The 14,622-nt window shown below is 48.3% G+C and overlaps 1 protein-coding gene across 1 annotated transcript in view; it reads left to right on the plus strand.

The window, feature by feature from the left end:
* Positions 1-14,622, plus strand: part of dnpep (aspartyl aminopeptidase) — a 28,764-nt gene that overhangs the window by 13,098 nt on the left and 1,044 nt on the right. Inside the window, 12 exon segments of the mRNA XM_030360804.1 lie at positions 677-790; positions 1,218-1,343; positions 2,322-2,446; positions 2,693-2,777; positions 3,100-3,207; positions 3,450-3,527; positions 3,692-3,772; positions 8,204-8,349; positions 9,544-9,583; positions 9,934-10,035; positions 12,681-12,722; positions 12,724-12,849. Of these exon segments, the coding sequence (XP_030216664.1) occupies positions 677-790; positions 1,218-1,343; positions 2,322-2,446; positions 2,693-2,777; positions 3,100-3,207; positions 3,450-3,527; positions 3,692-3,772; positions 8,204-8,349; positions 9,544-9,583; positions 9,934-10,035; positions 12,681-12,722; positions 12,724-12,849 (1,173 nt within the window).

Genomic DNA, 14,622 nt, shown 5'->3' on the forward strand with positions numbered 1-14,622 from the left:
CCGCTAGGTTTAGCATCAGCTAACCTATCCCCATGCATTGCTAGTGTTAGCATTAGCGTCAGTATAGAAGTCTTTATCCACGGCTAGGGTTAGCATTAGCTGACCTTTATCATCAGTATAGGAGTCTGTATCCACCGCTAGGGTTAGCATTAGCTGACCTTTATCATCAGTATAGGAGTCTATCCACCGCTAGGATTAGCATTTGCTGACCTTTATCATCAGTATAGGAGTCTGTATCCACAGCTAGGGTTAGCATTAGCTGACCTTTATCATCAGTATAGGAGTCTGTATCCACCGCTAGGGTTAGCATTTGCTGACCTTTATCATCAGTATAGGAGTCTATCCACCGCTAGGGTTAGCATTAGCTGACCTTTATCATCAGCATAGGAGTCTGTATCCACAGCTAGGGTTAGCATCAGCTAACCTATCCCCATGCATTGCTAGTGTTAGCATTAGCGTCAGTATAGAAGTCTGTATCCACAGCTAGGGTTAGCATTAGCTGACCTTTATCATCAGTATAGGAGTCCATCCACAGCTAGGGTTAGCATTAGCTGACCTTATTGTTAGCATCTCTGGGTGCCACCACCAGGCGGGGGATGATGAACGGTCTTCATGGTTACCGACTTACCGTGTCGCCGGTAACCGTACTAACTGTAACTTCCTGTCTCTCCCGCAGTACTTCATGACCAGGAACTACTCCAGCCTCATCGCCTTCGCCGTCGGTGGGCTCTTCCTCCCCGGCAACGGCTTCTCCATGATCGGAGCGCACACCGACAGCCCCTGTCTCAGGGTAAGCCCCGTCCCCGCCTCAGGCCCCGCCCCCCTCATAGACAGCCCCACCCCGGTACTGACTGGTGACCTGTCATTGGTCGGTTTGTAATTGGCTGGTTCAATGATGACCTATGGCTGTCTGATTCACCAGAGGTTGGTTATTATAGCCACTGATTGACTTCTGTTTCTCCTATTTTCATCAAGATGTAGAGCTAGTTAACGTTTATTACAATTATTTTTGTTGGTATTTATGATTCTCTTGGTTATTGAAAGATGGATAGTTATTAAAGCAAAAAACATTTTAAGTTAATTAATCAATGGCATCTAGTGGCCTGAGTAAGAGCTACAGTTATGGCAGTCTGTCGCCCCAGGTGAAGCCTCTCTGTCTGTCTGTCTGTCTGTCTGTCTGTCTGTCTGTCTGTCTGTCTGTCTGTCTGTCGCCCCAGGTGAAGCCTCGCTCTAAGAAGACTTCCCAGGGGTGTCTTCAGGTGGGAGTCGAGTGCTACGGCGGAGGGATCTGGAATACCTGGTTCGACCGCGACCTCACCGTGGCCGGCCGCGTCATGGTCAAGGTAGGATCAGGGGTCACGACCTCAGGGTAGGGTCAGGGGTCACGACCTCAGGGTAGGGTCAGGGGTCATGACCTCAGGGTAGGGTTAGGGGTCACGACCTCAGGGTAGGGTTAGGGGTCACGACCTCAGGGTCAGGGTAGGGTTAGGGGTCACAACCTCAGGGTCAAGGTAGTGTCAGGGGTCACGAACTCAGGGTAGGGTTAGGGGTCACAACCTCAGGGTCAGGGGTCACGAGTTCAGGGTCAGGGCAGGGTTAGGGGTCACGACCTCAGGGTCAGGGGTCACGACCTCAGGGTCAGGGGTCACGAGTTCAGGGGCAGGGTTAGGGGTCACGACCTCAGGGTCAGGGCAGGGTAAGGGGTCACAGGTTCGGGGTTCAAACCCCTTCAGCTTTGGGTCCCACAGGACCCCTAAACTAACTGCCTCCTCCTCTCCTCTGGTCCTGGTCCTGTCTCTCCTCTGGTCCTGGTCCGGTCTCTCCTCTGGTCCTGGTCCTGTCTCTCCTCTGGTCCTGGTCCGGTCTCTCCTCTGGTCCTGGTCCGGTCTCTCCTCTGGTCCTGGTCCGGTCTCTCCTCTGGTCCTGGTCCGGTCTCTCCTCTGGTCCTGGTCCGGTCTCTCCTCCGGTCCTGGTCCTGTATCTCCTCTGGTCCTGGTCCGGTCTCTCCTCTGGTCCCGGTCCGGTCACTCCACTGGTCCGGTCTCTCCTCTGGTCCTGGTCCGGTCTCTCCTCTGGTCCTGGTCCTGTCTCTCCTCTGGTCCTGGTCCGGTCTCTCCTCTGGTCCTGGTCTGGTCTCTCCTCTGGTCCCGGTCCGGTCTCTCCACTGGTCCGGTCTCTCCTCTGGTCCTGGTCCGGTCTCTCCTCTGGTCCTGGTCCGGTCTCTCTCCTTTGGTCCTGGTCCGGTCTCTCTCCTCTGGTCCTGGTCCGGTCTCTCTCCTCCGGTCTCTCCTCACTGGTCCTGGTCCGGTCTCTCCTGGTAGGTGGGAGAGCGTCTGGTCCATCGTCTGGTCCACGTCGGTCGTCCCATCCTCCGTGTTCCGCACCTGGCCATCCACCTGCAGAGAGACATCAACGACAGCTTTGGCCCCAACAAGGAGACACACCTGTGAGTGGCAGGCAGGCAGACAGGCAGGCAGGCAGGCAGACAGGCAGACAGACAGACCATGGTACTATCTCTGTAGCTTTTGCCCCAGGTCTTGATGAGGGTAAACCACCCCAGGCTCAGGTGTGTGTGTGTGTGTGTGTGTGTGTGTGTGTGTGTGTGTGTGTGTGTGTGTGTGTGTGTGTGTGTGTGTGTGTGTGTGTGTGTGTGTGTGTGTGTGTGTGTGTGTGTGTGTGTGTTCTGCCTCAGAGTGCCAATCCTGGCCACGGCGATCCAGGCAGAGCTGGAGAAGGACGGAGCCTCATCTGGGAACGCCGTGGACGCCAAGACCACGGTAACACACACACACACGCACGCACGCGCGCGCAGTACTTGATTTTCAGTTACAATCATGCAGATGTACTTAAAGACCCAAGAAACATACACGCGTACTTTGAATCTTACACGCCTCATTCCAAACACTAACCCCATTCACTGCATCTCTAACCCCAACCCCCCCTTCTGCACGCTGGGCCAGTGAATGATGAGCTCCTCTTCTCACCCCAATGCCTGTCTCTGTCTCTGTCTGTCTCTCTGTCTCTCTGTCTCCCTCTCACTCTCTCTCTCTGTCTCTCTGTCTCTTCCCCCCCCCCCCCCCCCCCCCCCCCCCCCCGTAGGCGGAGAAGCACCACCCTGCTCTGGTCCAGCTGCTGTGTGAGCAGCTGGGGGTGGAGCCAGACGCCCTGATGGACTTTGAGCTCTGTCTGACAGACACACAGCCTGGGGTGAGACCCAACCACCCACTGGAGGGAGGGAGGGGAGAGAGAGGGAGGGGGGAGGAGAGAGGGAGGGGGGAGCGAGAGCTACTAATTGTCTGTGTTCTTTTTAATTTTATTTAAAAGGGCCTATCTCGATGTCACCATTTTAAACAAATGCCACCAGATTGTAGCTTCACGCTAATCTGCATCTGTAGACCCTAGCATGTAGCTTATAGCGTGTAGCCTCCTGACCTCTGACCTCTCCCCAGGTTCTGGGGGGCGTCTACGAGGAGTTCATCTACGCCCCGCGTCTGGATAACCTGCACAGCTGCTTCTGCGCCCTGGAGGTGACCTTTAACCCCCCCTGCTTCACCTCTGACCCCCCCTGCTCCACCTTTGACCCCTACCAACTTCAAACCCCCCCTGCTCCAACTTTGAGCCCCTCCTGCTCGATCTTTGACCCCTGTTTGACCTTTGACCCCTCTGCTCAACCTTTGACCCCTTCCTTTAGGGTCTGATTGAATCCTGCGTCGGAGACACGCTGACCTCTGACCCAAACATCCGCATGATCAGCCTGTACGACAACGAAGAGGTACACACACACTCTCTCTCTCTCTCTGTGTCTGTGTGTGTGTGTGTGTGTGTGTGTGTGTGTGAGAGAAAAAGCATGATAAATATCTCTGTCCTTGTGTGTGTCCGTCCATTAAAGCGAATTAATTACGCAAAGTATATGGAATAAGCACAATACATACAAAAAAATACAACCTAACTGGTTCATGCATTTAAATGATAACTCCCTAGAAAGTGTTCTTAGAGACTCTCCAAATACTCCTGACATTCTTGTTGTTGATGACCTTTTAAAAACCATTGTGATTCAGGAAGTGGGTTGTTGCTTTGACATGTACTGTATATGGACCTGTGATTTTCGAATTTATTGTTTTAAATACCAGCCATTAATGCATGCTTTAACAGTTGGTGGTTATGGCACAAATCTAGTTGTACTCAGTTATGGTGGCCTTGGACATGTTCATAGACTCTGTGTTAGAGATTTGCAAATTGCTGGACTCCATAAGAACTCTACGCAAATAGCCAAATACTGCTCTGTGTCAGCAATCATAGGCAGTCTGCATGGAGATGTCATCTCTACCCATAATATAACTACCGTATTTTCCGCACTATAAGGCGCACCTGAGTATAAGCCGCAGCAGCTAAATTGAATGATGTGTACATAGATAAGCCGCACTGGACTATAAGCCGCGGGTGCAGTGATGTTGCTAGGTACGCGTCCTGCGTCCCTGACGCATTAAAATCTGAAAGGACGCACTAAACTCACTATCCATGCGTCCCGGGGACGCATCTCATTTTCCCCATGAAAAACGATACATTGTGAACATTAAACAACTCGTGTTTAATCACAGTGTGAGCAGACCGGACAAGCGCTGTTTCAACCCTCTGCGCATCTACTCGGCGCAGACGTGATCCCCTGTACAAAGTATCGCGACATGCTAATTTAGCCGCTACCAAAACAACTAGCTCGTCACCGCTAATTTCATTTCAACAATTAAAAATACGAATTTCATAGTAAATAAACCCACGTTTCCACTGCTCGATGCTGTGCTCATTCGTGTCGATTATGTTGTAACGTTTTAGGGGACGTGCTGTAATGAAATATATGAAACATAATCCAGTGGTGGTGATGAAAACTACATTGAACGGCAGCCGCCATATTGTGATGCCCAAACGGCGCCTGCGCATACATCGCGCTTCCAACGAGATCCCGTTTTTCTCGAAACAGGCAGAGAAGAGAGAACGCAAAAATGCCACCAAAGAAAAAGATGAAACCTATTGCAGGTCAGCAAACTATTGCAGCTGCATTTTCTGTCCCCACTACCTCTGCACTCCTCCGACCGGTCATAGAGCCCATACGGTACGGCCACACCAACCGCGTTACTCGCGTTAGGGGCGTCCAAACTCGGCATTTTTGCATAGGGAACCATTGGTATAGGCGCGTAGACGCGTTACATGCGTTGAAGCGTCGCGTCATCTTTCTTTATTCTGGGTGGAAATAGTAACGTAGTTACGTTATTAAATGCGTTTATGGAAACATTTTTAGCGAGAAATGTGCATTTTACTTTCATAATGTTCGCTCGGTGAATGTGAAGGATGTTTGGTTTGATAGTAATGACGAAGAGGGTACGCTCCGTTCACTTGCATGGACAGAGTGTCTGGATGCTAAGCAACCTCAATGTCTTGGCGGACTATTTCTCTGCTGATCAACACTACGAATGCTGGAAACACACCAGACACACCATGTGAAGTTATTTAACCCGATTATTGTTATTTATATCAGAGATTATTTAATCTAACCCGATCTTCACCCTGCTACCCTCTGGCAGGCGCTACCGGGCCACTACAGCCCGCACCTCCAGACTGCAGAACAGTTTCATCCCCAGGGCCATCACAGAACTTAATAATCACACTACACTGACTCCTACCCTCCACCCAGCACAACTGCACTTTTGTTAGTGGTTGCACAAACAAATTTCGTTGTGTATCCAATGCACAATGACAAATAAAGTCTATTCTATTCTATTCTATTCTATTCTAAACTCTTCACCCAAACGCGGCGGCGTTTGGGTTTCCTACCTCGGACTCCAGCGCAGCCACGGCCGACAACTATCTTTATTCTGGGTGGAAATAGTAACATTGTTACGCCATTAAATGCGTTTATGGAAACATTTTTAGCGAGAAATGTGCATTTTACTTTCATAATGTTCGCTCGGTGAATGTGAAGGATGTTTGGTTTGATAGTTATGACGAAGAGAGAACGCTCCGTTCACTTGCATGGACAGAGTGTCTGGATGCTAAGCAACCTCAACGTCTTGGCGGACTATTTCTCTGCTGATCAACACTACGAATGCTGGAAACACACCAGACACACCATGTGAAGTTATTTAACCCGATTATTGTTATTTATATCAGAGATTATTTAATCTAACCCGATCTAAGCTCTCACCCAAACACGGCGGCGTTTGGGGTTCCTACCTCGGACTCCAGCGCAGCCACGGCCGACGACTATCTTTATTCTGGGTGGAAATAGTAACATAGTTACGCCATTAAATGCGTTTATGGAAACATTTTTAGCGAGGAATGTGCATTTTACTTTCATAATGTTCGCTCGGTGAATGTGAAGGATGTTTGGTTTGATAGTTATGACGAAGAGGGAACGCTCCGTTCACTTGCATGGACATGGACTCATCTAGCTGCGTTGGCGCATTGACGCGTTGGAAGCGTTGAACCACCACACAATGATCAAGCGTCAGGTTAGGCGCGTTACTCACATTATCCAACGCGAGTAACGCGTTTGGTGTGGCCGCACCGATAGTTAAAGTCGGTGGACTCGTCTGTAACCTGTAAAATCCATAGATAAGCCGCACCGTTATATAAGCCGCAGACTCGAAAAATGGGGAAAAAGGCGCGGCTTATAGTCCGAAAATTACGGTATATATTTACCATATATTATAGGGCCCTATGAAATCCGTTTTATTTTTTTCCAAATTCCGTTTTATTTTTTCCCAAATTCAGTTTTTTCCGTTTTAATTTTCATGAATTCCGTTTTTACCCTTAAAGCTATTAAAATCATCAGAACGAGTGTCAAATAAGTGCGAACGAATACAATTTAATCAGATAGAAGACTACATTTATTAAAACATCACAACATTGCACTGTTTTTAGTGCTTCAAATAAAAACAACATGACATAAATATTAAAGTGCTTATAAGCTCTTTTTTTATAAACTCAAATTGTTGTTTGAAGGGGCGTGCCCTGGCTACGGCGTTCATTGTTTTTTACATGGATTTTGGACTTCAAGTGGTCATCGCACGTATCTTTGCGTTTCCAATCGATAGTATGTTGACATATTCTACAAAACAGCTGATCACCTGAGTGATAGAAGTGTTTTGGATATTGTTCGGCTCAGAATTTGGGGTTAGAACCGAATTACGGGCGCTTCAACTTCTTCGGCTTCTTGTTAGGAGCGGGACCTATTGTTTGCGTGGTGGATCGGGGATTTTTTTTTAACACTGTTGTGGGACTGACTGCTGAACATTCAGTGACGTTAATGTCGCCTGTGCTCTTTCCCTTTTCCCTCGAAACTGAATTTCACCAAAATAATGGCGAATTCCGCTGCATTCCGCTGCATATTATAAATGTGACGTGCGATGTGCCTTGTCCCCGTTACATGTTATGTGCTGAAGAACAGGAACCTGCTGGAAATCAGTTATTTTACTAAGACAGGCCCATTTTAAATTGTAACTTTGTTACTTTTAATACTTTCCTGCTTAATAAAATAAAAAAAAAATTATCAGTAGATTCCGTTTTTATTGTCCGATTCCGTGATTCCGTCCGTGTTTTCGTTATCGCGGAATTCATCGGGCCCTAATATTAGTGCTGTCAGTTAAACGCGTCATTAACGGCGTTAACGCAAACCAATTTCAACGACGTTAATCTTTTTATCGTGCGATTAACGCAATTGTATTTTCTTTTTTTTCTTTGGCTCAAAACAAAGAAGCAGTAGCCTGACTGCTAAGTTCAAGGCAGTATGTTTGTATGTTCATCGTTTAATTGCACTACAGGCTTTTTTTTTGTATCGTCCTGTTTTGATCAGTATAGGCCAATGTTGTAATCAATAAAAAAACATTTGCACAACGCAAGCCGATGCCCTTCTCCATGTTGATAAGAGCATTAAAATGAGAAATTAATGGGGCAAGGAAATGAAGGGATATTTAGCATAGAATTTTTTTTGCGATTAATCGTGAGTTAACTATGGCATTAATGTGATTAATCGCGATTAAATATTTCAATCGCTTGACAGCACTACTATATATACTATGTATTTATTTCCACTGATTCATTTGGTGGTGGTGTTTGTGTTGTTGTGGGAGACACACCAGGCTCTTTATTATACTTGGGTGGTGTTGTGGTACTGGTCGTTCCAACGTGTGTTCTGGTGCTCGGCCACCAGGTGGGGTCGGAGAGCGCCCAGGGAGCCCAGTCCAACCTGACGGAGATGGTGCTGACCCGCCTCTCCTCCTCCGTCTTCCATCGGGCCGCGCCCCTCTCCTTCATGTTGAGCGCCGACATGGCCCACGCCGTGCACCCCAACTACCAGTAAGACCAGTAACTACCAGTAACTACCAGTAACTACCTGTAACCCCAGTAACTACCAGTAAGACCAGTAACTACCAGTATGACCAGTACCACCAGTAACGACCAGTAACGACCAGTAACACCAGTAACTACCAGTAACACACCCTAACGACCAGTAAGACCAGTAACACCAGTAACTACCAGTAACACCCCAACTACCAGTAACACCAGTAACACCAGTAACTACCAGTAACTACCAGTCACACCAGTAACTACCAGTAACACCCCAACTACCAGTAACACCAGTAACAACCCAACTACTACCAGTAACACACCCTAACGACCAGTAACTACCAATAACACCAGTAAGACCAGTAATGCACCCCAACTACCAGTAACACCAGTAACTACCAGTAACACCAGTAACTACCAGTAACACCAGTAACTACCAGTAACTACCAGTAACACCCCAACTACCAGTAACACCCCAACTACCAGTAACACCCCAACTATCAGTAACACCCCAACTACCAGTAACGCACCCTAACGACCAGTAACTACCAGTAAGACCAGTAACGCAACCCAACTACCTGTAAGACCAGTACCACCAGTAACTACCAGTAACACACCCTAACGACCAGTAACACCAGTAACACCCCCTAACTACCAGTGAGAGCAGTAACACCAGTAACGCACCCCAACTACCAGTAAGACCAGTAACACACAACCTACCAGTTAGTACAAACTACCATTCAGTAACGACCCAAACTACCCAGCCTGGCTAAGGCCAGACCTCTTCTCAATCTACATTGAGGAGAGGTCTGGGAACCACACATTCATTGTCTTCTATTGGAGGCGTGGTTTAAGATTGCCCGGAGCTGTTTATTGGACGCTACGAATGTCTATCATATGAATCTGTACGTAGCTCATAGCCAATCGTATCGATTATACCAGATGACGTGTGTAGAGCGACAGAAATTTGATGAGGACGAAGACGATGGGTGTGTCGCATCGACGTTGTCTTCGTTTTGCCGTCCCTCCCCGTTCTGTGATTGGTTCCCTATCTCAGGCGAAAATCGGATCCATGGAATCCAGGCTGCCTAGCAGCAAAAGAAATCACGGGCAAGGCAGCCTGGGTATACCCAGGCTACAAACTACCAGGAGCAGAGCTAAACAAAGGGATGTTTTCTGACCAGTTTATATTTTCTTCTACAGGGAGAAGCACGACGAGAACCACCGACCATCTTTCCACAAGGTGGCGCCACACCCTCCTATATAACACTCCTGTATAACACCTTCGACTGTGTTCAGAGGGACTGTGACTCATCTCTCTCTGACTCATCTCTTCAGTGTTGAATTACTGATGGTGAAGTTGAGAAAGTTTAGAAAAGGGTTGGTTTTGGTAGAAGGTTATTTATTGATAGTCGTTTAAATCTATATCTTTGGAATTATGTTTTGTTCCTGATTTGAAGATGATAACGATGACATTGAGACGGTCGTGTAGATCTGTGCGGAGTGTGCGCCTTTACTTTGGTAACGGTCACTCAGTGACCGTGTGTGTGTGTGTGTGTGTGTGTGTGTGTGTGTGTTCTGTGTCCTCTGCAGGGCCCGGTGATCAAGTTCAACAGTAACCAGCGCTACGCCACCACCGCCGTCACTGCAGCCATGCTCCGAGAGATCGCCAGCAGGGTGGAGGTCCCCCTCCAGGTAAGCGCGTACGCTAAGGCTATGCTAACCCTGAGGCTAATGCTAACCCCACAGCTAACGCTAACTCCCCAGGTAATGGGTAGTGGCACATGCCTCATTCCTGAAGAGTTCACTGGAGACATCGGCCCAGTGTCGATACTTTAATTGATAAAGTAAGGCGCTCTAAACAGATGTCCCTGCTCCACGAGGAGGCGCTCTACACACGATTGAGGGGATCTTGAACCGACGTTTGGGATGTTTGGGACATATGTTATGGCCCCACCTCGTTAAGGGGGGGAAAGGCAAGTAACACACACAACCCGGTGGATTGGGATTGTAATTATTGTGCTTTATTATAATCCGACAAAGGAATAGACGGGAACAAACATCAGAAAAGGGCCGCCAGGTGCTGTCAAAGCAAAGAAACAAATATAACCAAAAGAGAAATCCTTAAAATAGAATGGAGCTACCTATCTAATAACTAAATACGAATAGTCCTAAAACAAACCCTAACTGGCTACTCTAGCATAACGAAACATACAAATGATCAGCACCACCTAAACCTAGTGTGGCTAAACAGTGACAAACCTAAATGAGAGTGCAAGTGAACAACATCAGTATAGGAGAGATTCCTCTTACCCTGGCCCAAATCAAGTCCAGCACTTTACCTTCTCACGGTCATTTAGTATTCAGCATTAGACATCGTGATGTATCGTTCTAGGTTTGTCCAACGATGTACCGTATTTTCCGCACTATAAGGCGCACCTGAGTATAAGCCGCAGCAGCTAAATTGAATGATGTGTACATAGATAAGCCGCACTGGACTATAAGCCGCGGGTGCAGTGATGTTGCTAGGTACGCGTCCTGCGTCCCTGACGCATTAAAATCTGAAAGGACGCACTAAACTCACTATCCATGCGTCCCGGGGACGCATCTCATTTTCCCCATGAAAAACGATACATTGTGAACATTAAACAACTCGTGTTTAATCACAGTGTGAGCAGACCGGACAAGCGCTGTTTCAACCCTCTGCGCATCTATTCGGCGCAGACGTGATCCCCTGTACAAAGTATCGCGACATGCTAATTTAGCCCGCTACCAAAACAACTAGCTCGTCACCGCTGATTTCATTTCAACCAATTAAAAATACGAACTTCATAGTAAATAAACCCACGTTTCCCACTGCTTGATGCTGTGCTCATTCGTGTCGATTATGTTGTAACGTTTTTAGGGGACGTGCTGTAATGAAATATATGAAACATAATCCAGTGGTGGTGATGAAAACTACATTGAACGGCAGCCGCCATATTGTTATGCCCAAACGGCGCATGCGCATACATCGCGCTTCCAACGAGATCCCGTTTTTCTCGAGAAACAGGCAGAGAAGAGAGAACGCAAAAATGCCACCAAAGAAAAAAGATGAAACCTATTGCAGGTCAGCAAACTATTGCAGCTGCATTTTCTGTCCCCACTACCTCTGCACTCCTCCGGTCCGCGCCCCGCCACTGGTGGCGGGGCGCGGACCGGTCATAGAGCCCATACGGTACGGCCACACCAACCGCGTTACTCGCGTTAGGGGCGTCCAAACTCGGCATTTTTGCATAGGGGAACCATTGGTATAGGCGCGTAGACGCGTTACATGCGTTGAAGCGTCGCGTCATCTTTCTTATTCTGGGTGGAAATAGTAACATAGTTACGCTATTAAATGCGTTTATGGAACATTTTTAGCGAGAAATGTGCATTTTACTTCATAATGTTCGCTCGGTGAATGTGAAGGAATGTTTGGTTTGATAGTTATGACGAAGAGGGTACGCTCCGTTCACTTGCAAGGACAGAGTGTCTGGATGCTAAGCAACCTCAATGTCTTGGCGGACTATTTCTCTGCTGATCAACACTACGAATGCTGGAAACACACCAGACACACCATGTGAAGTTATTTAAACCCGATTATTGTTATTTATATCAGAGATTTTTTAATCTAACCCGATCTAAGCTCTATCACCCAAACACGGCGGCGTTTGGGGTTCCTACCTCGGACTCCAGCGCAGCCACGGCCGACGACTATCTTTATTCTGAGTGGAAATAGTAACATAGTCACGCCATTAAATGCGTTATGGAAACATTTTTAGCGAGAAATGTGCATTTTACTTTCATAATGTTCGCCTCGTGAATGTGAAGGATGTTTGGTTTGATAGTTATGACGAAGAGGGAACGCTCCGTTCACTTGCATGGACATGGACTCATCTAGCTGCGTTGGCGCATTGACGCGTTGGAAGCGTTGAACCACCACACAATGATCAAGCGTCAGGTTAGGCGCGTTACTCGCGTCATCCAACGCGAGTAACGCGTTTGGTGTGGCCGCACCGATAGAGTTAAAGTCGGTGGACTCGTCTGTAACCTGTAAAATCCATAGATTAGCCGCACCGTTATATAAGCCGCAGACTCGAAAAATGGGGAAAAAGGCGCGGCTTATAGTCCGAAAATTACGGTATATCGATTATCGCTGTCTGGCGATATTATCGGTATCGCGGGCCATGTATCGTATCGTTAGGTACTCTGTGATCCCCAACCCAAGCTCTGTGATCCCCCCCCGGGACTAACGATAGCCCGTTAGTGCTGGTAATGCTAACCCTGGAGCTAAAGCTAAGCTAACGCTAACTCCCCAGGACGTGATGGTGCGTAACGACAGCCCGTGCGGGACCACCATCGGGGCCCATCCTGTCGGCCCGGCTGGGGGTCCCCGTCCTGGACGTGGGGGCGCCCCAGCTCTCCATGCACTCCATCAGGGAGATGACCTGCACCTCTGGGGTGCTGCAGAGCACCACCCTCTTCAAGGTACACCACCCTACGATACACCACCCACACTACACTACCCTACAATACCCACCCACACTGCACTACACCACCCTACAATACACCACCCTCATTACATTACACCACCCTACAATACACCACCCCACTACACTACACTACAATACACCACCCACACTGCACTACACTACCCTACAATACACCACCCACACTACACTACCCACACTACACTACAATACACCACCCACACTACACTACCCACACTACACTACAATACACCACCCGCACTACACTACACCACCCTACAATACACCATCCACACCGCACTACACACAGAACACCACCATCTACACCACCCACACTACCACCAGAGCACCAACTCTACACCACCCACACTACACACAGAGCACCACCCTCTACACCACCCACACTACACTACACACAGAGCACCACCCTCTACACCACCCACACTACACACAGAGCACCACCCTCTACACCACCCACACTACACACAGAGCACCACCCTCTACACCACCCACACTACACTACACACAGAGCACCACCCTCTACACCACCCACACTACACTACACACAGAGCACCACCCTCTACACCACCCACACTACACTACACACAGAGCACCACCCTCTACACCACCCACACTACACTACACACAGAGCACCACCCTCTACACCACCCACACTACACACAGAGCACCACCCTCTACACCACCCACACTACACACAGAGCATCACCCTCTACACCACCCACACTACACACAGAGCACCACCCTCTACACCACCCACACTACACTACACACAGAGCACCACCCTCTACACCACCCACACTACACTACACACAGAGCACCACCCTCTACATCACCCACACTACACTACACACAGAGCACCACCCTCTACACCACCCACACTACACACAGAGCACCACCCTCTACACCACCCACACTACACTACACACAGAGCACCACCCTCTACATCACCCACACTACACTACACACAGAGCACCACCCTCTACATCACCCACACTACACTACACACAGAGCACCACCCTCTACACCAGTGGTTCCCAACCTTTTCTCCAGGGCCCCCCTAATTCACTTCTGATTTCCTCCCCGCCCCCTCCCCCCCTAACCATACATTTCTGTGTTTTGTGCCTTTAGTTAATAAATGTATTATTTTTGTAGCTTACGGTGCATGGCATTAGTAGGCCTACATTCATTAATGTGAACCTTGGGCTTGCGTACCCACAGCCAGGGCTGGTGTGTCAGGTGTTATATGCGTGACAGCCGGTCCAAAGTCGTGTGCACCTCCAGTCTGTTGCGCGTTGACCTGTCGCTAAGCTCCGCCCCTATAACGCAGATGAGCCAATGACATTCCAGCCTCCACTATACTCGGACATCGGCTCGGACTCGGACATAATTGTTATATTATGCCTCCTCCCTGTTATTAAAAATATCAGGGAGGTGGCATAATGTAACAATTAAATGGATTTATGTTTGTGTCAACAAAATATACATGGTCAAACGATGTGCTTTGGGTACATGTAACACGGACAGTCGATATCCCGAGAGGCTGCAGAATGGGGTATAATTCATCCCTTCTCCCAAGCCACAACAGGACAAGAGAAAGTGTACAATGTGGATCAGACTAGACGTGTTTACATGGACACTTCTGATCCGATTACAAGTGGAAGAACAGCTCAATCTGAAAATAAAATGATCATATATACGCCTCATTCGGAATACAATCACCTGATCGGAATAGAATTCCATGCGGAACAGA

The sequence above is a fragment of the Gadus morhua genome, chromosome 7 (assembly GCF_902167405.1).
Source record: "Gadus morhua chromosome 7, gadMor3.0, whole genome shotgun sequence".
Lineage (NCBI taxonomy): Eukaryota > Metazoa > Chordata > Actinopteri > Gadiformes > Gadidae > Gadus > Gadus morhua.